Source organism: Hippocampus zosterae, chromosome 9 (genome assembly GCF_025434085.1).
Source record: "Hippocampus zosterae strain Florida chromosome 9, ASM2543408v3, whole genome shotgun sequence".
NCBI classification, from domain to species: Eukaryota; Metazoa; Chordata; class Actinopteri; order Syngnathiformes; family Syngnathidae; genus Hippocampus; species Hippocampus zosterae.
The window spans coordinates 3,272,250-3,299,262 of NC_067459.1; the positions used below are offsets into that span (position 1 = coordinate 3,272,250).

General features: G+C 41.4%; 1 protein-coding gene across 1 annotated transcript; it reads right to left on the reverse strand.

The window, feature by feature from the left end:
• Positions 1-6,861: 6,861 nt before the first annotated feature.
• On the reverse strand, positions 6,862-18,164 carry cldn19 (claudin 19). The gene is made up of 5 exons (XM_052075287.1): positions 17,453-18,164; positions 13,105-13,269; positions 12,223-12,307; positions 10,698-10,844; positions 6,862-8,344 (listed from the first exon to the last, which is right to left on the reverse strand). The coding sequence occupies exons 1-5, from the start codon at positions 17,673-17,675 to the stop codon at positions 8,308-8,310; spliced, it is 657 nt and encodes a 218-aa protein (XP_051931247.1). The 5' UTR covers positions 17,676-18,164; the 3' UTR covers positions 6,862-8,307.
• Between the last annotated feature and the right edge of the window lie 8,849 nt (positions 18,165-27,013).

Consider the following 27,013-nt stretch of genomic DNA (forward strand, 5'->3'; position numbering starts at 1 on the left):
ATACCTAGGGACAATTTAGAGTGTTCAATCAGCCTGCCACGCATGTTTTTGGAATGTGGGAGGAAACCGGAGCACCCGGAGAAAACCCACGCAGGCCCGGGGAGAACATGCAAACTCCACACAGGGAGGCCGGAGCTGGAATCGAACCCGGTACCTCTGCACTGTGAAGCCGACGTGCTAACCACTGGACTACCGGGCCGCCCTCTATTCCATTTGTGTATTCATCATTTAGAGTGAACAAATCTTTAAAATCGTCCACTTACTGCAGTACATTAAAGCATTTTTTTTAAACCTCGGTCCACTGATGATCATTTTATAGGATGTATTAATTCAGCGGTGGCCAACCTGCGGCTCACGAGGTTTGGCTGGTTCAATGCGGCTCTCACACGACAAGCGTTGAAAACGCCTCGGCAGTGGCATCGCCATTCAAGCAAGGTGCCAACTTCACAGAAGGTAGTCCGTCAGCCTATCATCAATCCCGTTACTTCATTGACATAGAGAGCAACCAATCAAATGACTGCATCACCGCTCATGCGCAAACAATGGTGCTAAGTGCTAAGCTAGTCAGCAAATTACCTCTGATTTTAAGGCAGGGGTGCCCAATACTGGCATTGTGTGACAAAAGAAGAGAACTGAAGAAGGAGAAGAAAGACCCAAAGGGAGCCAAGAAATACAGGGAAGCGAACAATCAAGTCAAGAGAGAGATGAAGAAAGCAAAGGAGTCCTCGACTGAACAAAAATGCACGGAAATAGAGGAGGGCCTAGAAAGGAACAACACCAAGAAGGCCTACCAAGTGATAAAAGACCTTACCGCTGAGAAGCAAGGCAGACCTACGAGTATCCAGGATAAGGTAAATGCCTCACTGAAGACAAAGAGATTTTAGACAGCTGGACAGAATACTGTTTTGAACTTTATAACCACCAGCTCAACTGAGACCCAACGGTAATGAATTGCCCTGTGCCAACAACAGAAGAGGGTTCACAATCCATCCTTAGAGAAGAAGTCGAAGCAGCAGTAGAATCACTGAAACAAAGCAAATCAGCAGGTAGTGACAACATACCTGCAGAATTAGTGCAGGCAGGAGGAGAGGCAATCATCACCACTCTTAACATAATTTGCAACAACATCTGGAACACTGGGATATGGCCATCCTCTTGGACACAGTCATTGATCATTACTCTGCCCAAGAAAGAGAATCTTCAGCAACGTAACAACTACCGCACCATCAGCTGGATCAGTCATCCAAGCAAAATGATGCTGAAGATACTGTTGAACAGACTGAAACCCGAAGCTGAGACCATCATTGCGGAAGAACAGGCTGGTTTCAGAGCGAAGAGAAGCACCACAGAACAGACCTTCCACCTGAGGATAATCTGCTAGAGATATCTTCAGCACCAACAACACTTCTACCGCGTATTCGTCGATTTCAAGAAGGCCTGCGACAGGGTATGGCATGCTGCCTTGTGGTCCACCATGCGGAAATATAACATCAACGCCAACCTTGTCAGGGTGATCGAAGAACTGTACAGTAAGGCCACAAGTGCTGTCCTCCTGAACGGTAAAAGAGGTGGCTGGTTCCACACTGCTGTTGGAGTGCGCAGGGGATGCATCCTCTCTCCTACCCTCTTCAATATTTTCCTAGAAAGAATTATAAATGGCGCCATAGAAGATCATAAAGGCACAGTTTCTATCGGAGGAAGAATCATCACAAACCTCCGATTTGCCGATGACATTGATGGCCTCACAGGAAACAAAGAAGAACTGGCAAGCTTGGTGGAACATCTAGACAAAGCATCCTCTGCATTTGGCATGGAGATCAGCACTGAAAAGACCAAACTCATGACAAACAACCCTCAAGGCCTCACAACAGAAATCAAAATCAATGGGATCAAACTTGACACTGTGAAAACCTTCAAGTACCTGGGTTGCATCGTCTCAGATGAAGGCTCCAGACCGGAAATACTGGCAAGGCTAGCAAAAACAACAACAGTGCTGACAAAACTCCAATCCATCCTGAGAGACAAAAACATCAGCCTGCGCTCCAAAATCTACCGAATGCGCTCACTTACCCTCTCAGTCTTCCTATACGCCTATGAATCATGGACCCTCACGCCGGAGCTACAAAGAAAAATACAAGTGATGGAAATGAAATGCTAATGAAAGATCCTAAACATCCACTACACTGAACACGTGACAAATGAAGAGGTCTGCAAGAAGATCACAGATGCAATTGGACCACACAATGATCTTCTCACTACTGTGAAAAAATGAAAGCTAAAATTGTATGGTCACACATCCCACTCATCTGGCCTTGCTAAGACCATCCTGCAAGGCACAGTCAGAGGAAACTGAAAACGGGGAAGGCAGAAAAAGAGATGGGAGGGCAACATCCAAGAATGGACAGGATTGGGCCTGGCAGAGTCCCAAAGAGCAGTGGAAGACAGAGACTGGTGGAGGAGAGTGGTGGCAGAGGTTTTGCAGGCACCCCAGACGACTTTTACAGAAGTCAAGATATAAGTGAAGTGAAAAAAGTGCTCAATACGTCGATCAGAATCGACCGGGAGCCAGCGAACTGGTCCCAAGTCGACCGCAAGGGGTGGGAGGAGGAAATGCGTGGGGAAAAAAAAAGATTTGTTTTTTTGTAACTTGAGCTTTCATTCATTTTCGGCCCTTTTCAACTCTTGCTCATCGTGGTGTGCGTGCATTAAGGGTGTGGAAAATAATCGATATTAATCGATACATCGATGCGCACGTGCGCGATGCAAGTGCATCGGCGCATTCACTGGGTACGACGCGATTGACGGGTGAAATCGAGATTCATCGCGATGCATTGGTGGTTATCGGTACAATCCGATTCAAGCGCCATTTTATTCATATTAAACGTCACCTCAATGCCATTTCTTAGGCGCGATGAATGCACCATCATTGTTTTGCGTTTTGTGTTGAATACGGACGGTAGCCGTGCGTCACATACGGGCGAGGAAACTACTGTATTTAATGCTTCCGCAACATTCAGATCTTATGTTTGGAAATACTACAGCTTCGAAAAGAAAGACGGAAAGATTGATAAAAGCTCCGTAATTTGCAAAGAATGTCGCACTACGAAGCCATACAACGCAGCACTATAAATATGCAGACCACTTAAACCGATGGCAACACATCACCGACAAGTTTCCCGCCCCCTCCGCCGCCCTCCCGTCCAGTTCCTCGTTGGATACCGGAGAAACTCTTGGCAAACCATGTCAGGATCAGAAAAAAATCGCCTCTTATTTTGGGGGTAAGGAAAAACTATATATGGATGACTCTTTTGGACATTTCATTTTGACACTCAGTGAGAGTGGTCTGTGTATGCTACAATACACACAGCAGCTTTGAGGCTGTGACTGCCACATTGTTTTCAATTGTATTTTTTTCTGTCCCATGGAGATGGATATTTCATATAAGACTCTCAGTGAGTAGTCTGTTTGTGTTTACACTACAGCAACAGCTGTGAGTCTCAGGTGCCAAATTGTTTACATTTTCTTTGCACAAAATAATTGTGAAAGGGCTTAAATAAGTTGTTTTACACGTTCTACTGTTTATAAGGAATAAAGTGGTCTACTTTCTGCAATACCATACTGAATTCCAACTTTTTTTTAACTTTTTTTCTTTGCGTATTTGCATCATGTTTAATTGCACAATATCACAACAAATTGCACTGTATCGTATCGAATCACATTGATTTGAACTAAATGTGTCTCGCGTCGTATCACATCGCGAAGACGGTGAAACGTATCGTATATTGTCGCCAGAAAATTCCATGTATCGTTTAAGTATCGCATCGCTGGTAGTGCATCGAGATGTGTATCGAATCGTCCTCAGTGCTGAGATTCACATCCCTAGCGTGCATATGTGCGCGAATACACTGGTGGGCACCCGCGTGAGTGCGTGCGTGCGAGCGCTCGTTTGTGTGCGTATGCTTGCACGGGTGCGATCGGGTCATTCGTGAGAAGTTGGTCCCTTCAAAAGTCAATCTTTGGCCAAAAAAGTGTGTGTGTGTGTGTGTGTGTGTGTGTGTGTGTGTGTGTGTGTGTGTGTGTGTGTGTGTGTGTGTGTGTGTGTGTGTGTGTGTGTGTGTGTGTGTGTGTGTGTGTGTGTGTGCGCACGCGCGTGAGTGCGCGAGGAAGGGTATGATGTGGCTCTTTGCAGTAACTCAGTAAAAAAAATTGGCTCTTTGTCTGTGGTTGGCCACTACTGTATTATTATCTTGTTAACATATTAATATATTTCATTGTGCATTTTCCATAAAATATTACTTCCACCGAGCGGCCCGGTAGTCCAGTGGTTAGCACGTGGGCTTCACAGTGCAGAGGTACCGGGTTCGATTCCAGCTCCGGCCTCCCTGTGTGGAGTTTGCATGTTCTCCCCGGGCCTGCGTGGGTTTTCTCTGGGTGCTCCGGTTTCCTCCCACATTCCAAAAACATGCGTGGCAGGCTGATTGAACACTCTGAATTGTCCCTAGGTGTGAGTGTGGTGAGTGGTTGTTTGTTTCTGTGTGCCCTGCGATTGGCTGGCAACCGATTCAGGGTGTCCCCAGCCTACTGCCCGAAGACAGCTGGGATAGGCTCCAGCACCCCCCGCGACCCTTGTGAGGATCAAGCGGCTCGGAAGATGAATGAATGAATGAATGAATGAATTACTTCCACCCAAGGTTAACATACAGTATATAGTGTGCACATACAGCCATGCTTATCAGTTGGAATGTGAGTGTAAATGGTTGTTTCCCCGTTCTTTGCTCAACCTCAATTGCTAATAGGATGCAACTCACCTGTCACCCAGAGCACAATGAGTAGAAAATTGAAAATGGATGGAAAAGTTGATTGTGGAATTGTGTGAGCACCGTCATTCTTCACTTGCATGGTTGAATACATAGGGAATAGAGTTTCAACTTATAAATACCTGTCAACACAAATGCTCCATACAGGAAAGGTCAGAGCAAACTCTTCCTGCTTAGGAGATTTTCAGTGTTCCAGAGGCACTCCTGAAGAACTTTAGGGCTCAGTGGTTGCATCGGTTTTCGGTCCTGTGTTGTGCTGGACTCAAGTGACACAGTGGGACACAAGAGGATGATGGCTAAGCTGTCATCCGTGCTGCAAAACCTTATCCAGCCCTCGAGGATGCTGACACCACTACAAAGCTCCTTCATAGATGAAGTGCATTGGCAGATTTCTACACGCTGACGCTGTGTGGAGAGATTCCACTGTTCTTTCATGCCTGCAGCTGTCAGATTATTTCACCGGAACTTGGGATAATTTATTTTCAGATTCAGAAAACTTTATTCATCTCCGTGGGGCAATTAGGACTTAACAGGCATGCTCTGCACAAGAAACATGAAAAACAATGGCAAACATGGGATACAGTGCAAAGGGCCTGTCGGTACTCGTGTGTGCACAGCACCCCGAGATCTTAGTTCAGAAAGGAAACCACTAGGGAGGGAGTGGGGAAAAAAATCATGCTCGAACTATCCTCTTCTGAGGATAATTAGAGTCTAGTCTTTATGCACGGACAATAGCTTGATTTTTTTATTTTGTGGAATGTGCCTTTGTGGTGTATACCTTGATTAGGTGATACTATATTTTTTTCTTTCAGCAAACTGGTATATGAAGCAGTGAGGCAGGACTGGTGATCATGTTGAACCCACAATTGTTCTTCTGTTGTTTATTTTTTGTTAACACATTGAAACATTCATTCATTCATTTATTCATCTTCCGAGCCGCTTGATCCTCACTAGGGTCGCGGGGGATGCTGGAGCCTATCCCAGCCGTCTTCGGGCAGTAGGCGGGGGACACCCTGAATCGGTTGCCAGCCAATCGCAGGGCACACAGAAACGAACAACCATTAGCACTCACACTCACACCTAGGGACAATTTAGAGTGTTCAATCAGCCTACCACGCATGTTTTTGGAATGTGGGTGGAAACCGGAGCACCCGGAGAAAACCCACGCAGGCCCGGGGAGAACATGCAAACTCCACACAGGGAGGCCGGAGCTGGAATCGAACCCGGTACCTCTGCACTGTGAAGCCGACGTGCTAACCACTGGACTACCAGGCCGCCCCACATTGAAACAAAATAACATAATTCATATGTGGATATTAGATTCCCTGTGGGAACAGGAAAATAACTCCATACAAAGGCATGATCCAATATCCTCAAGATCGAAAACATGATTGGGTGTTATGTCTGCTCAAGTTGAGTAATTTCACATGTATGGTGTAATCATGAAATGTCAATGAAAGAGTGCTGAGCAAAACCAACCATAAGAGAAAACTTTTAATCATATCACAATGGAGAAATTCCCAAATATGTGTCAGTTGTAATTTTTGTGCCATAAAAGGCCTTGTCCAATGTAATAAAACCAATTTTATTCACAAAGGTTTTCCAAGTACAGTGGAACTGCTGTGGTAGAATGGCTCCTATGTCTTGCAATTTGGAATCGGACCTACAGTACAAAGTAGGCTTTCAGAAATGTATTTTTGTATTGATTCAATTACTGATGTCGAAATAGTTGAGTAGATGCAGTAGAAGTTGACAGGGGAGTGGATTTTCGCTGCTGTCCAGAGAAAAAATCCTGTCCTGGTCCAGTCTGACCATTGTTAAATTAAAAAAAAAAATTATCCTATCCTGTCCTGGTGAAAACAACTCCCATCCCATTCGGCTCCCATTCAGAATGACTCCCAATCCCATACCATTCCCATTTTGGAGGTCAGCTATATTTTAAAAATAAATTAAAAAATTGTGCCCTCTGCATTTAAAACAACAACAAAAAACACTATTTGCAAATCAGGTTGAACCGTTATTAAATTGAATACACTACGAAGTATTTAATGTTCAAACTGATAAACTTTATTGTTTAGCTGGGGCAGGGTCACATTTTCAATCGTGGTAAGATCATCTTTTCTTTTAACAAGATTCAATAAACCTTTGAGAACTGAGGACTTTAATTGTTGAGGCTTTGTAGGTGGAATCCGTTCCCATTCTTTCTTGATGTGCAGCTTCAACACTTTACGGTCTCCGTTGTCATATTTTACGCTTCATAGTGCGCCTCACATTTTCAAAGGGAGGCAGGTGTGGACTGCAGGGAGGCCAGTCACGTACCCGCACTCTCTTACGATGAAGCCACACTGTTGTAACACGCGCAGGACGTGGTTTGGTATCGTCTTGTAGCAGGGGCATCCATGAAAGAGAGAGCGCTTGGATGTCATCATATGTTTCTCCATAACCTTCACAGACATGTAAGTTACCCATGCCATTGGAATGAGCACAGCCCCATACCATCACAGAGGCTGACTTTGGAACTTTGCGACCATAACAGTCCACAGGGTTCTTTTCATCTTTGGCCCGGTGGACACGACGTCCACAATTTCGGAAAACAATTTCAACTGTGGACTCGTCAGACCACAGAAAACTTTTCCACTTTGCATCAGTCCATCTTCAATGAGTTCGGGCCCAGAGAACCCAGCGGAGTTTCTAGATGTTGTTGATAAATTTTGCGTAGTCAAGATTAAAGTTGCACTTAGAGATACAGTACAGCGCTGAACTGCATTTACTGACATTAGTTTTCTGATGTGACGTCTGAAGGATCAAAGGTCACTGGCATTCAATGTTAATACTTACATGCAGTGCTTTCTCCAGATTCTCTGGACCTTTTGATGTTAATATGGACTGTAGATGTTGAAATCCCTAAATTCCTTGTAATTGTACATTGAAGAAAATTATCCTAAAACTGTTTGGCTATTTTCTCACACAGTAGTTCACAACCATAAAATTCTAAATTCATGATAATTTTCTAATAATCGTAGTTGATCAGTTTGAACATTACATATCTTGTCTTTGTAGTGTAGTCAATTAAATATAGGCTGAACGTGATCTTTGTTTGTGATTTTGTTTTTATGTCGAACACAACATCTCAACTTCATTGGAATTGGGTTTGTAATAATAACAAAGTACTGTGTAGTTCATAATCGTTAAAAGGAAAATCAAAATTCATTGTAACATTTCACAGTTCAAGTTTCAGACTAATGTTTAACAGGAGATGCAAATGAATTTAAAAAAAATTAAATGTTCAAGCAAAGTTTTTCAATGAAGCAGATTTGGTCATGTCAATAATATCAAAATTCAAAAGATGGATGTCTGGTGCAGGACAAGACGAATAAAATCTCAAATAGGTGTACAATATTCAGTCAGAAATAATGTTTGTGAGTCAAAGGCAAAGAGGAAAAAGGAGAAAAAGTGGTTGGACAGTCGGAAAATCCTTGATAAAAGCAGATCAGTCAGGGAAACTAGTTTCACTCAACAACTCTGCCCTGAATTAGAGAGAAGAAGTAAGAGAAGAATAGTATTAAAAGACAGAAGTGTATATAATCGATAAACCTGCCTGTGAACCAGAATACAGTACTGTAAGGAGAGCCGAAATGTAAAATCTGTAATCTTGATCTATTGCATCTGATCTATTCTATAATATGTTGTTCTGATTCTTGATAGAGAAAAATAACTCTTAATTTGTTGAAAGATTGAAACATTTTAAATTGGTAGACCACCAACAACCATACCTTTAATAATAACAGTTAGGTATGTACTATTGTCTCATACACTGCAGGCCAAACATCACAGAACTGTGAAAACCGTGGACCGTCACTCTACTCACTTGGTATATGTTCATCATTGGCTCACCCAATATCCAAAAGCATTAAAAAACGGTTGTGGCTTGCCTCACCTCATACCAATGTTAATCACTTAGTCGTCCTCTGTCGTTATTTTGCACCTGTCTCGAGATGTGTCAGTTGGCTGAGGCATAGCGACATGTTGATCGCCTTTCTAACATTTTATCAACTGTGACGCAGCAACAAGGGTATTCCAGTTTCATCAAACAGTGTAAAATAATGTCTGTTATTATAACATGAGTAAAGAATTTCAAATGATACATAGTGTATGTGTAAATACGGCGTGAAGTCTGGTAAGCAATTATTTCACCCTTGTATATCAAGGATAGACTACATTGCTGAGAAATCTGACTGCTCACCGGAATTTCTGTCCCACCCTCATTATTTTGTGTGATCTTCTGAGATAACTGGGACCCGTTTTCCCATACAAATGGTGTCACATCATAATTCAGGACCTTTGATGTTATGTTCTTGAAGTGTTTTGGGGCCATTATCTTTTCATAACATAGACATAAACTTTTCTTGAGTCTGTCTCATGCTTTCCTATTTTTTGGTTTCCTATCTGACATGCCCACTGTGTCAGCGACCGGGCTCTTTCCCGGCCTTTGTCCCTTCTCCAGCTTTATCTTTGTTGTCCTAGGAGGATACTCGTCACGAGATGTCATCAATCGTCATGTGCACGTCATCCATTCCCTTGACAGTTTAGATTTGCCGTTTAGATTTGTGTTCCTCTGTTCCTGTTTCACTTTTTTTGTTTTGTTTTTTACAAGGTGGTGCATCTGCCCTACATTTTCTCCCTTCCCTTGATATGTGACGAATCACAATAGTTATATGTCAATTGCTTCAGCATTTACCTATTATAGATCATCTGGGAGGACCAATACTGGTTCAATAATGGACAATGGCAGAAGAGATTTCTTGCTTGTGGGTCCTTAGCTAGCTCTACCCTTGTCCCTCCACCCTCTCGCAAGATGATTGTCATTTAACTTATAACTCAAATGTGGTTGGTTGAACTTAAATTTATATGCAACAAAAGCGTGCCCAGGTCGCATGAATGATATCCTCCTAATTTCAATAATACTATTTTGAATGTTCATATCTTGATATCAATAAGCTATATCGCCAGCCCTATTGTGGGTCTTTAGATGTTTACAGTGTAGTAATATAGCACTCAAATATTTTGGAGGAAATTGTTTTATTGAACATAAATAAAATTGCTCTTTATTTATATTCTCAAATCGCTTTTACATCCAATCATTCACAAAATGTGGATGGCATTGAGTTGAGTTGACTACCACTCCAGTCTGAAGCTAACCTGCGCCAAATTATTTCTGCATATCTTGAGTGCTTACAACATACTGACTCAAGCAGAGGGGATTTGCACAACTAATTTTACACTACACCTCATCGTGTTCACAAAGATGTGTCAGACTCGATAAGGCCTTATAATTGTCAGTATGTTTGTGAGTAGTCATCTTTCTGTGTGATCCATGTAACATGAACGAAATCTGTGAATGGCTCGATTTCCAATGTGTTCAACGAGTGGTAGATATGACTTCTTCGACAGTCAATCGCTAAAGGGACAAAAAGATGTGCTTTAATCATATTGTTTTAATTCATCATAATGCACTGAATATTTGTTTATTGCACACTCATAAAGGAACGTTAAGAATCAAGGTTAAGACAGGAGTGTGCAATTTTGACTGGACGGTAATTGAGCTGAAGTTATGATCAGTTCACCTGCAAATTGTGGCAACATGAGCCTTTTATGTAATTTACAATATATCAGGTTATGCTTCGAATGAAACTCTGAACGGTTGTTATCATAGTTTTCACATTTGCATAACATTTTAGTGGTGGGTAGATGTCAAGTGATTATTCAGCCTGACTAAGATACTGCAATAATGGATTTGGTACAACAAAAGTGAATTGCTGTCTCTAATATTGTGAACTCTTGTTTTGATGATTAAGGGAGTGGTTTGGGGTTTACACATACTCCCTGGCCGTAGAAGGCTGCGATTGCCGATAATACTGCTGGCCCTGCATGTCATCTTTGGAGCAGGAACAGCACAGCAAGGAGCCCCCGAGTACAGTCAGACTTGCTGCTGCCCAGCCCACAAAGAGGGCTGAGCCAAACTCATACCTGCACGGGAAAGAGAGAAATGAACACTAGTAAAACAAAACGTATTGAGGTACATAGCGGGACGAATAGGGGGAATATGAACCTGTATAAAAAACAAACAAACACTGCCTTCAACTTATTTTTCGAAATAAAAACACCTTTTCAAAGCAGATCAAAATCTCAGTTTGCAGATTCCTTTTTGCGATTATCGCATAGGACATCACAACTAAAGATGAGGGTTGAGCATGTTGTGTGTTGTTTGTGTGTGTCGAATTTAAATGTGTATAACATTTAAAAAACAAGTTGTTTTTAGTGCACTTGTGAAGGGTAGAGACAAAACAAACGCAAATAAAGCAAAGCATCAATGAAAGCAACAAAAGAGAAACTAACACTAGTCAACTCATCACATACGTATTGGAAAACAATATGTAAAATGCAGTACCGTTTCAATTCATCCATCCATCTATATTTCAATTCGCTTTATCCTCACAAGGGTTGAGGGGTTATGCTGGAGCCTATCCCAGCTGTCTTCGGGCAGTTGGCGAGATGTCATCTGCCTTACGGAGTGATAGATTTATAAAATGGGAAGTAAGAGGGGGGAGATTGGCTTCGAAGAGGACTGCTTCAGCCGGAGGTGAGCAGACCTGCCCTGTAATGCTCTGGCTGCTTGCAGTTGACAGCGTTGAAGCTTGTTGGTGTTGGTTGCCGAGAGCCAGGGCGTCCATGCTAGGGGAGCATATTTGGCAACGCCCCTCATGGTTGCTATGTACACAGACCTGAAATCGGACAGGTGCCAGCCCCAGGAGGAGCCTGAGTGCTTGTAGAGTGCATCAGGTTGGCCCGATGTTGGATAGTATGTGAGACATAGCGTACATGCTCGTTGAAGGTAAGCTGTCTATCATATTTAAGCCCAAGGAAAGTTGGGATTGGGGTTTGTACAGAGAAGGGTGTCTCCAAGATAGATCTTTGGCTTCCATGAGGATTCTGCGGCATCTATGGTGAATAAGGCTACCTCCGACTGTTGCAGCTCTTGCTCAAGTCATTGTTTTCTAGACCGTTTGCTCTCATCACAGTTGATTATTCCTTTAGTACCTTGTTTTTGTAAGTACAGTACAGTCTTTGTTTCGTTGTTTGACTTTCTTTTTGTTTGTAATGTGTAAATTAGATTCTTGACATTTCGTTGGTTTTCTCGGTTAAACTATTTCCTTGCCTTTTGCAGGCACCTTTTGTTAATGTATTGTTTTTCCTGGTTCATTTGACCAGCGTTTTCTGTTCATACCTGTTTGGTGTGTTTTTGTTCTTGTTAATAAACATTTTTTATGAAGTTTTGTTTGGTGTGAGCCCTTGACTATAGATGGACTTTAAAGTACAAAAGGAAAGCAGAATCCTTGAAACATACCTGGCATTGGCTGGGGTATTTGGGTTGAAGAAATGATAAGACACCTGTGTTGCATACCAGGAAACAGAAACCAATGTACACAGACCTGTGAGAAAAGAAAGGATTTAGCACAGTCAATCCCAGTGGAGCATTTTATCAGGACTGCGAAAGTTTATGAAAACATATTAATATAAAATGTATTTCATTCTGTTTTAGACTGTGTTCAGTAGTATTATGCATGAAGGGTTTGAGTTAAATCATTTTGATGTAATTTCTTGCTTTTTTGGAGTATATTTTTTGCATGCGTTGCATGTACTGAAATATGAAATCAAGGAAGAACAGATCTGTTCACTCTTATTTTGCACCAACCTTTGTCGTGATGCTTTTTGTTGGTTAATTTTTCACTTTCATGTTGCATGTGTTAATTTTGGTAAATATTCCACATGCTTTTTTTTTGTTTAATAAATGGGGTTTTACATGTATATATTTCGAACAGGAGTTTGTTTTTTTGGGGATCCACATACATGGCTTAGCCGTTTTTGTCAACTTTAGAGATAAGAAAAACCTCATTTTGCACATGTCTCCGCTCATTACTGTGACCACTTTTGGGGAAAAAAATCATGCTCATTCGAATAGAATGACAAGATATGTTTTAATTTACATCTTCCTGGCCTGCATTTTATTCTTTATTGATATTTTATCATCTTCACTTTTGACACAGTTATTTGATGGAAAAAAAACCCCAGACATTACTAAAACATTTTTTTACTGAATATCTTTTTAATGCATTTTACAATTATGAAGATAAGAACTAAATAACCACTTCTTTCTCATAGACTTCTGATTCCATAAATGTATGTATTTTTTAAAGCCATGTTAAATGTAAAAAATGACAACTTATACCTGCTAGAAGGAAGAGAGACCCTCCAGTCACTGCAATGCGTGTCTTGACTGCTGGGTTATTTTCTCCCACCTTTGTGCACTTCATGCCAACCACACTGATGATGATGCCGATTAGGCCAAGCAGTACTGACACCACCATTAGGGCACGACATGTCTGGATATGGACTAAAGAGAGGGGGCAGTAGAATGTAAAAGGAAAAAGATAAAACATCACGATAAAACATGTTCAGTTAAAGTCATTGACGAGACATGTGAATCAGATCACAAGTTGGCAAATCCTGGTGGATTTGCATTCGCAAAAAGAATGTCCAACACAAGGCCGACGCACATAACTCAGGAGGGGGGAACATATTTCCAGATGATTTGCACATACATACACACACACACACACACACACACACACACACACACACACACATATATACATACATATATATATATATATATATATATATATATATATATATATATATATATATATATATATATATATATATATATATATATATATATATATGCATGCATGCATGAAAAGTGAATACGTATTGTAAATCAATTTACTAAGGCATGAGGGTGGTGTAGTAAAGTCTGGTAAACATTAATAACATACTGTATACGCACCAGTACGTTCTGTTTTGACTGATATGCTAATATGCTACGTTAACAACAATGCACATTTAAGATGGCTCAAATGTTCGTGGCCTTTGTGTGTGTGTGTGTGTTTGTGTGTGTGGGTATGTGTGGGTGGGAGGGAGAGAGGGGATGCCTACATTTGAGGGAGTGAATCATCATTGTTGTTTGCCCAAACACAGCCCATATTCATTCAGAAAGACAAAACGTTCTGCTGAGCAGTCAGTAGTGGTGGCTGGTGAAGTTTAACATTCATGCCGCAGTGATATCTCGAAGGTAGGGCATTTAAATAGAAGTATGCACCTGTGATTTCCTCATCTCAAACGATTCATTGAAACAAAAGTTAACAACAATGGTGGGTACACTAACAACAGAAAATGTAAACCTCTCTTGAGAATCAATTACAGTTTGTGCCCTTGAGCATCAATTACAGCTTGATAACGACGTCTCATGCTGTTCACAGGTCGACTTGGTGTCTGCTGAGGCACAGCATCCCACTCTTCTTGAAGGGCATTGAGGTTCTAGGGTGCAGAGTTTCAAGCCCCGACAGGGCGACACAGCTGATCCCACGGATTTTCAATAGGATTCGGGTCTGGACAAAGTGCAGGCCATTCCATTCAAGGTACACCAGTCTCCAAAAAACGTTCCGTGATGATGCGACCTCGATGAGCTGGAGCATTGTCCTCCATGAAGATGTAAGTAGACCCGTGTTGATCATGTAGGGGCACAATCACTGGTTATTTAGGTAGTATGGGCTTGTTATTGTATCATTCACCAAGTGTCGAGGAGTTCTGTACTGACTGGACACACCCACCCACAAGAAAATTGGCACCACCAAAAGCTTGTCTGATGACAACAGTGGCGGATGTGTAGCGCTCTCCTTAACGTCACCAACATTGTTGCCGGTCATCATTTCTGCTCAACGTTAATCGACTTTCATCAGACAATAGCACTGAGGCCCAATGATACCTCATCCAGCATAAATGCTCCCTGGCCTACGCAAGATGATGATGCCTGTGTCTGGTGGTATGGTCAGGCGCCCTTGCAGGTTGTATGGCACGCAGACCATGTTGCTGTTTTGAAAGGGTTTCATATGGACTGATGTGACACTTGAGTCCCTCTCACCTCCCTTAAACGTGCCTGGATTTGAATGGCATCCATAATGTGGTTTCTCAGGGCATTGTTCACAATGTAGCGGTCATCAGCATGGGTTATGGCCAAGGGATGTCCACTTCTTTCTGGGATTTTTCCAGTCACTCTGTCTTTCTGTTGCAACTGCTGATGATGCTCTGTGACAGTCTCAGCTCAGTGGCCACTTCCGTATGAGAAAGTCCTGTTTGAAGGATCACAATGGCAAGGTACCGTTGATCCTTTGTTCGGTGTCATCTTGGTCTCATGATGTCAAAATATCAACAGCATGATGAGGATGACTGTTTAAACACCGGCTCTAATTGGACCAGGACAGTTATTGGTTGATTCAAATCAATCAAATCGATCAAATGCCTGTTGTGAATTTTCCCATTAAGCTCTGCGTTGGAGAACAGCAACTTGTGCAAAAAGTACTGAAAAATTTAACAGTCGTCCATGTGCAATCAAAAGATGAGAGAAGGTCACATCAAGTTCACCTGTCAAGGTTTGAAAGCATTTTAGACTCATCCTGAAATTTCACTTGAAAGCCAAATAATCCAAACCTTTTGTGAGTAGGGTATATAGAAATATAGATACTACTTGTGTGTGTGTGTGTGTGTGTGTGAGTGTGTGTGTGTGTGTGTGTGTGTGCGTGTGTGCGTGCGTGTGTGTGTGTGTGTGTGCGTGTGTGCGTGTGTGTGTGTCTGTGCGTGTGTGTGTGTGTGTGTGTGTGTTTTTCCCAGGTTTGCTTGAGTAGACATCATTGAATGTAGGCCTATATGTACATTAGGTGGGGATATACACCAGAGAGACAATAAAGTATGTTGTTGGAATCGTGTTAAGTAAAGTCAGGCTGGCAAGACAACAACTTATTAACTCAAGGAATGCCAGCCGTTTAAAAAAATCTGATAAAAAATACTTGTTGTGGAAGGATGCATTTCAAAGCAGACCTTTAACTTTGGTGCTATTTTTTGCATTTGCGATACCTCAAATAATGTTTTCCATAAACAACACAAAAAATAACACTTTAATTGCAAAATAACAGATTATTACAAGAATGCATGAATGCATGAATTATGCATGAACTTTGCATGAACGCTGAACTTTATCCATGTTCTTACCACCACAGTGTTTTCGCACTCTACTTCACCACGCACGTGGTGTAAATGTCACACTCACATCGCGTGTGGGCTACAATCTCATCAAATCCATTCCTGCCATCTAGTTGTGATTTAACATACTGAAATCATTCCCAAAGCCTTGATACTTACCTGAGGAGCTGTGTAATTTTACGTTTTGGCACAAAATTATGTTTTTTTTTTTCAAATGTAATTTAACGTTTTTTCATTATATGAGTTCAATATCTCAGAGTCAAGAGTGTAGCTTTGATTACGACAGACAGACAAGTTCTTGTGAGTTAAATTTAAATCGTAGGGTTTGGAAGTTGCAAAATGTTATTTTGAAGCCCCACACTCCATTTCAGAAGGTGGCAATAATGCACCAAAACTGGTTTGCCAACTGTTAAAAGACAGTCAAAAAGATGAAGAAGAATAATTGTACACACACACACACACTATTTAGAGTGTTCCATTAACCTGCCTTGCATGTTTTTGAAATGTGTGAAGAAACTGCATAGTTTCAGGGTTCGATTCCGGCTGCAGCCTTCCTGTGGAGTTTGTATGTTCTCCCCGTGCCTGCGTGAGTTTTCTCTGGGTCCTCCGATTTCTTCACACATTCCAAAAACATGCATGGCAGGCTGATTGAACACTCTAAATTGTCCCGAGGTGTGAATGTGAGTGTGGATGGTTGTTCAGGTATGTGCCCTGCGATTGACTTGGAACCGGTTCAGGGTGAACCCCCGCCTCCTGCCTGAAGACAGCTGGGATAGGCTCTAGCACCCCACGCGACCCTTGTGATGATAAGCGGATCATCAGAAAATGGATGGAGATATATATAAAGACAGAGATATAGATATGGATATCATCAACTGTATGCATGTACTGGCCACAAAATTAGTACTGGTATTTTTAAAAAGTAAATATTTCCAACAATTTTTTTTCAACATTTCAACCAAACACATAAGAATTATTTTTTTTTAAATCTATATATAGTTTGCGTTTCCACAGATCGCAATTTATTTCATCAAAATAGTAGGATAGTATTTGTTAACATATATTTGGCAAATACTGTATGCACTTAATTTATGACAAAGGAATCAGCATGTTAGTGTGGTGGAAATTCTCTTATCCAATAATTCCCAACCTTGACTGCGCCAAGGCACATATTTTCAGCTCGAAAAAAATTGCACGGCACATCACCAAACAAAATTGTCACAAAAAGAGGATACATATGTCAGTGTCATCCTTTTTGACATCTACTAGAAGATCATTTATTTATTCTCTGTTGCTGGCATAGATAGAGGGACAAAGATAAATGATTTGTTATTCAGAAATAATTTTCTCACCAATTAAGTGAAATTTGAAAATTTCCCACGGCACACCGTTACAGCTCTCACAGCATACGAATGTGCCCTGGCACACTGGTTGGGAATCACCGCTCTCGTCAATACAGTATCGAACATTGTACTCACTGTCAAGAGAAAGCATCGAGTCAAAGATCTTGCACTGGACCTGTCCTGTGCTCTGCGAAGCACAACTCATCCACAGCCCCTCATACAGACCCACAGCGGTGATAATTGCATCACCGACATATGATGATTGCTTCCACTGGGGCAAAGCTGTTGTGGCGATGATGCCGATCCAGCCACCCAAGGCGAGGAAGTAACCTAACAACTGTAGACCAAGGTTTGCCATCCTTCTGTGGCGCCGTCTTCTTTACCTCTGCTAGGTTTAATTTCTTTGCACGCACTCCTGTTGTCTTCAAGCGGTGGTTTCTGAATCCTGTTTCACTTTGTTCTTTTCTATCCGGTACCGTTTGATTGTCTCTTCATGTATCTGAGTTAAAACAAAGGGCTGTTTAACTCAGATATGTAGAATCACATTGAAACAGTTGCAATAATTTCTCTCCTGCTGGAGCTCCAATATGAGATTTTTGAATTCCGTTGATAAAATAGACCTGATGTCTTTTTAGTTATGAATAGTGCTGGATATGAAGTATCTTATCTGAAATGGTGTTCTCCGCATGGGCCCCTTCCAAGTCTGTTTTCTTTCTGCTGCTCTCTAATTCGTCCCTCCGCTCTGCTTTTCTTCTGCTCCGGGCTCAAGTGCCTCAGTGAGGGACATAGAATAAAGAAGTCGGGGGAAAACAGAAAAAGTCAATGGGGCTGAAGGTTACATTGAAGGACTGAGTTGTTGTTGGTCAACTCTCAGACCGTCACGCCTACAAGGAGGGCAGATATTGGAGGAGGAAGCTTTGGGGGATGGAGCTATATTGGTCATAACAACTTCATGAATAAAAGGTTCAAATAAAATTCACTTAATTGCATCTCAATCCTTTGATGAAACAGTCAACATTTTAACAAGAACAGACAACTTAAATTGATGCACCATAACATTTAACCTTAATAGATATTTGTGAACTTTACCTAACAACTGGCGGCCAGGTGGTTGACTGGTTAGTACGTCTGTCTCACAGGTGCAGGGTTCCATTTGGACTCTGGCCTTTCTGTGTGGAGTTTGCATGGTCTCCCCGGGCCTGGGTGGGTTTTCTCCGGGTACTCCGGTTTCCTCCCACATTCCAAAAACATAGATGGCAGGCTGATTGAACTTTCTAAATTGTCCCTGGCTGTGAGTGTGAGTGCAGAAGGTTGTTCGTCTGTGTGTGCCCCGCAATTGGCTGGCAACCGATTCAGGGTTCCCCCGCCTACCGCTCTAGGAAAGCTGGGATAGGTTCCAGCGCCACCGCGACACTTGGCTGGATAAAGCGGATCAGAAAAATGGATGGATGGCTACTCATCAACTGCGTTGAGTGCAGCGGCGGCAGCATCCCTGACTGGTGGATTCGCCTCATCGTGCATTGGTCATGGGTTCAATTCTGATAATCTGGCTTTCCTGTGTGGAGTTTGCAAGTTCTCCCCATGCCTGCTTGAGTTTTCTCCAAGTGCTTCTGTATCCTGCCACATTACAAAAACATTTCTGCCAAGTTAATTGAGGACTGTAACATATGTACATGAGAATAGTTTGTCTGGTGACCAGTTCAGGGTGCTCCCTGTCTCTCACCCCAAGACAGCTCTGATAGGCTCCAGCATGCCCGCGACCCTATTGAGGGTAATCAGTTTGGAGAATGAAGGAAAAATTAATGATTAGTGGAGCGAAGCTCAAGTGAGGAATGAATAAGTCCAATTTCTGCATGAGGGCAGCCCGGTAGTCCAGTGGTTAGCACGTCGGCTTCACAGTGCAGAGGTACCGGGTTCGATTCCAGCTCCGGCCTCCCTGTGCGGAGTTTGCATGTTCTCCCCGGGCCTGCGTGGGTTTTCTCCGGGTGCTCCGGTTTCCTCCCACATTCTAAAAAAAAACATGCGTGGCAGGCTTATTGAACACTCTAAATTGTCCCTAGGTGTGAGTGTGAGTGCGAATGGTTGTTCGTTTCTGTGTGCCCTGCGATTGGCTGGCAACCGATTTAGGGTGTCCCCCCCCTACTGCCCGAAGACAGCAGGGATAGGCTCCAGCACCCCCGCGACCCTAGTGAGGATCAAGCGACTCGGAAGATGAATGAATGAATGAATTTCTGCATGATAAAATCTCCAACAGCCTTGCAGCAGCGATCCCTGGGCGCACTTCTCACAGTCCACTGTAGCAATGATAGACAGAGTCCGGTCATTAGATTCAGTGATGACGCCAATGACCAAAGCATTGCACGGCAGGCAGCTAGCATGTTTTTTTTTTGTTTGTTTGTTTGTTTTTTTAACATGGTAATGTACATCACAGGCCTTCCAACTGTGGCTCAACAAAAACAACTTCATACTTTGGCTCAACAACCTTCATGACTCATTGATATTCCACATTCCCTACTTAAACTGGCACGTCCAATTATTTCTGCGAGTGCTTGTGTTATTTGTCAAGCCCATTTGCAAAGTTTATTTTCAAGCTGGCTGCTGGGCTTTCTTTCCTCTTTTGCCACACAACAGCTTCAACCACTTTGTGCTTGTTAGTGTTTCACCCGGAAGACTTTTTGCAGGTTACTATTATTTAACTACTCTTCGTTCCACTTCTTCAAAGTTTTGCTCAGAAAAATTTGCATTCTGCAAAGTTTAGTCTTCAATTCTAAGTAATTCCCAAATTGCAAAGTGTTGGTGAGGAAAAAGAGCCATGTTTGTTATGTTCTGGGTGTGAGCCGTTAAGGCTGGACCTGGTTATAGGCGGTTCTGATGTCAGGAAAGATGAAAGAGGAAAGGGACATTTCAGGCGAAAGAGCAAAGGATTGTGCGGCTTTTACTTTGCCTTAAGTTGGTCAGCCTCTGTGTGGAGTGCCTGGACGTGACTGAAGTGCATCAGAAACTGAGGCTCGTCTTTCCCATTGCCTGTTCCCATTTCATACCACAGTGCATTGACTCTGAATACATCGTGTGAATGCTTGAATACGCGTCGGGTGTAAACGTAGCATTAGACGCTTTTGTGTTAGAGAAAACTGCCAGCCATGTTATTGTACCTTGTGTCTATTTTGCTACTTAATCTCATGCCCTCAACATTCTTGTAATTTTGCCAGTAGTACGTCTTTCCTTTCATATTTTCATAAGTATTGCTCTGTTTTTCTTGTTCTTTTTTTTTCTTTCTTTGCCTCATTAGATTTTTGAGTTTCTATTTCCCTATTAGCTTCAACCTCTTTTTGTGACACTCCGTTCACTTCTCTCAGTTTGTTACTTTTGTTCCATGTCGACCTTTCGTCATTTTGCCTTTTGTTATTTGTATTCTCTGGATTGCATGCTCCTTCTATTTAATAAATACTGTAAAATCTCTCCAGTGTGTCACATTTGCAAAGGGGTTCAACTCACAGCCGGGACATGTTTAAGAGGTTGTTGTGACCAGTAGGTGTCCCAATATGTTCTTTTATTGATGATTATGAGATGGTATACCTGTATGTTCAATCTTTAAAATGAAAATGTCAAAATATGCTCCAGCTTTTGTCAGTTTAATCAGCGATGGCTGTGCCAATCACAGAATAGTTGCCTATTGTCTACTGTACTCAGAGCCGTGCACATCTTTCTCCCACTCTCTTTTGAGAAACAATGGGCAAATCCACAGGGCACAAACACACACACAAAGTGGTCAGTGTCCCGCACTGTTTTTCAACTAAACCAGAGTTGAACAATGGACACAATGGAAGTACTGAAAGCTCAGCACACGCACACACACGCATGCACAAACTCACACACACAAAAAGCTCTTCATGTGTTAGCACTGAAGGGTAACTATGCTCTGAGTGAAATACTTGAATCGAATTATAAGAATGTCTCTTTTGAACACAGCTTGAACATGGCTTGATTCATGTATGGGGTATTGGCATTTTTGGAAATGTCTAAGTTGTTGTGCTGGAGCCGATCCCAGCCTTCTTCGGGCAGTAGGCGGGAGACAACCTGAACTGGTTGCCAGCCAATTACAGAACATACTGTACATAGACATACAACTATTCACACTCACAATCACATCTAGGGACCATTTAGAGCGTTCAATCAACCTAGCTGCCGCTGTTGTGAAAGCGCTATATAAATCAGCATGTATTGTATTGTATTGTATTGTATTGTATTGTATTGTATTGTATTGTATTGTATTGTATTGTATTGTATTGTATTGTATTGTATTGTATTGTATTGTATTGTATTGTATTGTATTGTACCATGATTGCGTTTGAAATGTAGGAGGAAACTGGAGTACCCAGAGAAAACCCATGCAGGCACAGGGAGAACATGCAAACTCCACACAAGGCTGGAATAGAACCCTGCAGCTCTGCACTGTGAGGCAGATGTTTGAAACAGTCTACACCGTGCTGCCTAGAGGATTTGAACCAGAGTCCAAGGACATATCGTGAAATATCATTGACCACAGGACCACAGTGGCTTGTTTTTGTAGAATGTATTATTATAATTAGGGTCACAGCAGTGTCCAACAAGGTCCCTATGGTTTTTTGTTGGGGGTTTTTTTGTAATTGCTATTTATATTCTGCACCACCAAATTTTGCACATTTATCAAGCCTTGTTAAAAATTTCACATTTTAAATTTGTCATGAACCAATTAGCTTTGTAGTGCAACCGAGAGTGGACAAACAAAATCCAATTCTGGCACATTTGACCGAGGCCTATGAAAATTGGCAGGCGCGTGTAGCACCCCAAGTTGTACTAAAAAGGTCCATTGTAGCTGTCGTCTAACATGAACAAAATTTACCGATTTGTTTTTCAATGTCTAATTTTGACCCATTTATGCACATTTACAGGGGTCATACTTTTGCACCCTTATCTTGGGTGCCAAATCAGGCGTGCCAAAAACGTTGATCACGATTGACCGGTACCTTGTGGACTGGTCCCAAGTCGATCGCTAGAGGTGTAGAGTGGAAAAAATATATTTGTGTGTCTGTGTGCGTGTTATCAGTATGATATGTTGTTTTGTCAGTACAGACTTTCAGCATACTATCAGTCAAGAGTCAATAATTTTTGGAGGGGTACTTGATATAAAACGTTTGTGAACAATCTGGGTTACAATACCTACTGAGTCCTGTGTGCTTGTTTTTTAAAGATAAAATGCTTACCCATTGTTATCATTGCATTGTTTCTAACGTATTGACAAAATGTCTCATTTCATCATCCGAACACAGAGCTTTTGTTTTTCAATTGAAATTTCTGTCTGAGAAATACACAGATTCTCATGTTTTTAAATGTCTCATATATAACCACACATTTTCAGAGGTTTGACTAAACCCCTTGTGTTTTGGGATCAAACAATGACAGATGTATTTTTTAACCTCAAAAAATATTTAAGAACAAGTGTAAATATGGTGGTCCGGTGGTTAGCGCGTCAACCTCACAGTGCAGAGGTTCAATTCCAGCTCCGGCCTCCCTATGTGGAGTTTGCATGTTCTCCCCGGGCCTGCATGGGTTTTCTTCCGGTCCTCCAGTTTCCTTCCACATTCCAAAAACATGCATGGCAGGCTGATTGAACACTCTAAATTGTCCCCTGGTCTGAGTGTGAGTGTGGATTGTTGTTCGTCTATGTATGCCCTGCGATTGGCTGGCAACCGGTTCAGGGTGTACCTCGCCTACTGCCCAAAGACAGCTGCGATAGGTTCCAGCACCCCCCATGACCCTTGTGAGGATAAGCAGATTGGAAAATGGATGGATGGAAATGTTCCATCTGAATAACTCCAATGTACTTAAAATAATAACATTAACGTCATGTGAAATAATGATTTTTTTATAATGTAGTTTTGATTGATGTTTGTATGCAGTTACAAGCCATCATTCCACTTGCAAATAACATTTGTACAATTGCGCTTTGTGGCAATTCTGTTCATTTTAGAATTATATTAGCCTCATAATTTCCAACCTCCCCTCTATTTCGAAACATTGTTTAATGTTTGTCAGTCACAGTTTTATTAACTTGGTTGATGAACCGTGTTGTTATAAAAGAAGATGTTGAATAAAGCAACCCTGCAACTCCGTACAAGCAAAGTGAAAAGACATGGAATGACACCGAGAGAAGACGAGTGGTTGAAGGGGTCTGTCTGCTCGACAGAAGAAACTGGTTTGATCAGAACAGGTGAAAAATGAACAAATAAGACAAGGTCGGACCACATTTAAAACAACATTTGTCATGACACTTTGTGGATGATGTGATTGCCCTTTTTCAGTTGGAATCATTAAGTGAACTCACAAAATGTCTGTCGTCATTGCCCCAAATCTCAGCATTGTAACTAAAATATGTCAGGGTACAGAACTTGACATCCAATGACCCATTCAGTTTTATTTTGAAACTAAGATACTTTAGCGTATTTGTGTTACGCGTTACTCTCTTTATAAAAATTAGGTGTTGCATATTGCTATTTACCTGTTCCCTACCTATTGTGAGAAACCATAAACAGGATCTGTGTCATCGCACAAATGAATATAAATTACATACCCGTGTGCTAACCAGTCTTCTACCGTGCCACCTAAAGAATCCTGAAAATTGTAACCGGGCAATCATGCGCGGGCACGGGCACAACATGCACACAGGAGGGCCGGGGCTGGATTCCAACTCACGACCTCTGCACTGTGATGCGGACGTGTTAAGCAGTCAACCACTGCTGCGCCCTCCAGCTGTTCTCGCAAACAATATTCAAAATTGGATAAAAAGAACATGTTCTGGTTTCTGTTTTTGACTACTTGATAGCCTACCTTTTAATAATTCAACAATCGCATTCAAAACAAGACCAATATTTTTATCATTAAAATGGTTATGAATATAACAATATTTTATGTCTAGATTTTTAAACAATAATTTTACCAATTAAAAAGTAAATATTACTTGACGACACGTCTCATTATTTCTGCAATCTTGCTAGGAAAGCGAGGTGAATTTTTAAATATTTGAATCAATTAAAAAAAAGACTACCAGGCAGGTTAGCAAATTTATCAACAAATAGACCCACAATTAACAACATCAAGTATTTATTCAGTAGTTGGTATCATTGAAAGTTTATACATCTATCTTTTCGAGAGGAAGAAGTGAAAAATATTGCACATATGTACTGTTATTGTATATTACATAATCTATTTACGAAGGCACATCGCAGATTATGAAGGAATGTATATTGTCCTAGATCGTTGCCATACCTAGCTACAAAATTCTCAATATCCCACGAATGCCTCTGTCTTGACCAAATAAATAAATAGTAACAAAGACAAAAGGATCATACAAACAGGCTAACGTTGTACAAAGACGAACACGAAAAGGAGAAAATATTTATAAATGAACTGCTGCAGATGGGGTGAGGGTGTTGTCTGTATATTAAGCAATGGCCAGTAATAAAATAAGCCATCAGGTGTTTTTGTACGCTTATACTAAGGTTTAACATAGTGTATATTGAGTAACGAGCAGTAATAACAATAAGCGATTTATAAACACTTAAAATTCCATACATAAACACGACAGGGTCATTAGGTGGAATGGAGCAGCGACATCTCCTGAGAGAAAGAGGAAATGCAAAAGCATCTGATTTTAAAAAAATATTGTTTTAGAAGATAGTGTTTGGCAGAATAAAACCGATCTAGGATTTTAAAATAGCTCTTGCCCTATTTGCTTGAATATATTTATATGGTAGAGACCAGTATTTCTAAGTGTAAATTGTCAAGAAAATCTGGCCAGTGGTTTCCGTCTCGCGAGACATTGAGGCGAGCATACACTAACTTTTTCGCCTAGCAAGTTTAAAATTACTCCCCGTGTGTAAAAAACAAAAACAAAAAAAACAAAAACATTATATTGAACAAGTGTTGTGTATTTAGTTTTTATTTTTTGTGGCCGTCGTACGTCGGAGCGTGCGTGCGTAAGAGAGTGCGTGTTAGTGATGTGTCGTTCGCGAACGAGTCGGCTCTTAGAGCCGGCTCTTTGAAGTGAACGATGGGAGCCGGCTCCTCATTGGGAGCCGGTCCGAATAGGAGCCGACTTTTTTTTCTCCTGTTTTATTTCCCCTTCGGTTAAAGCCGCACGTGGTTGGTCAAGATCCGTGGTAGAAGAGGAAGGGGCTGGGGTTTACACACACACACACACACACACACACGCTGCAGTTTAGAGACGGGCGAGGGGTCAGAGAAGAGACGCACAGAGCAGCACACTGAGCAGCATGTAAACAAGACAAACGAGGAGACGAAAAAAAAACAACACGGTGGAAAGTGGAAAGGTGATAAAATGGATATGAAACGCAGTGAAATATGGACTCATTTCAATTTAATTGATAGTTCAAAGGCACCGTGTAGACTGTGCAAGGTTAAAATATCCCATCGATCAGGCTCCACAAATAACCTGCACAGGCACATCAGAAAAGTCCACCCATCAGTACAATTTGAAGAGAAAGGACAAGCAATGGAACCAGCTATGAATGAAGGTGCTAGTGTGTTTGCAACCGTTGCTGCTGCTGCAATGTCACAACTGCCTAGATGTACAACCCAGAGCTCTATGAGCCACTTTATGCAAAAAACTATAAAACCAGCAAAACAGAACACAATTGACGAGGAACTGGGTAAAATGATTGCAAGTGATTTTCAGCCATTTTGTGTTGGCTGTGTGTTGTTGCGACATCTGTCCCATCAGAGAATCTTCCCCAAAACAGGGCAAATATTAACAGAGAGGAGAAACAGGATCAACCCCTGAGGCACTTGCTTTTTCTTTATGCAAATCTTCGCGAAAGACAAGCTAAAACTTTTACATTGGTGCTGCTTTTTTCTTTTTGTTTTACAAGATAAGATAAGATAAGAAAACCTTTATTAGTCTCACAATGGAGAAATTCCCAATTCACAGCAGCAAAGTTATGAAAGTAAGAAGTAGAACAACAAAATATAGGAGCTGCTGGAAAGGCAGCCACTCTCGCTGCGCCATTTTGAAGTCAAAATAACAAAAAAAACATAAGACAACACATAGGACACAGACAGTCGTTCAATCTTCACCAATTTTCTGCATACACTTTGTTGTCTGAAGCAGTTCTAGATGAAAGAGGAGGGGATCAAAGTGTCCTTTCTCCAGTACAAATTTTAAGTTATAATTTGCTGTGTGATATTCAAAGATTACTTATGTTGTTATACTGTAAATAGTTAAAAGCTTACATATATATACACATTCAGAGATTGGAACTTTTTGTTGACCTTGTTTTGATATGGGTATTTATACTTTGTTTTTATGTTTGTAGCACTCCATGTTGAGTATGTTCAGAAGAATATACATAAAGCCATATAAAGAATAAATATTTGATATACTGTCTGTTTTTTTGCATTAGTAATTCATTTTACGCATAATATTACGTTGTTTTTGGTAGTAAATTAATTTAAGCAACAACAAAAAACTGAGGAGCCATACGGGAGCCGAGCCAAAAGAGCCGGCTTTCTAAAAGGAGCAGGAATTCCCATCACTAGTGCGTGTGTGTGTGTGTGTGTGCGCGCGCGGAAGTATGATATAGTATTTGCTGTCCATGTTTTTTTTTCTTTATTTTCTGTGTGCCGCCTATGTGCAAGAAG

Coding starts and splice junctions, on each gene's coding strand:
- cldn19 (XM_052075287.1), bottom strand. CDS start 17,675: ATGGCAAACCTTGGTCTACAGTTGTTAGGTTACTTCCTCGCCTTGGGT. Junction 10,845..12,222: donor AATACCCCAGCCAATGCCAG/GTATGTTTCAAG, acceptor TTTCCCGTGCAG/GTATGAGTTTGGCTCAGCCC. Junction 8,345..10,697: donor CAGCCTTCTACGGCCAGGGA/GTATGTGTAAAC, acceptor TCTCTAATTCAG/GGCAGAGTTGTTGAGTGAAA.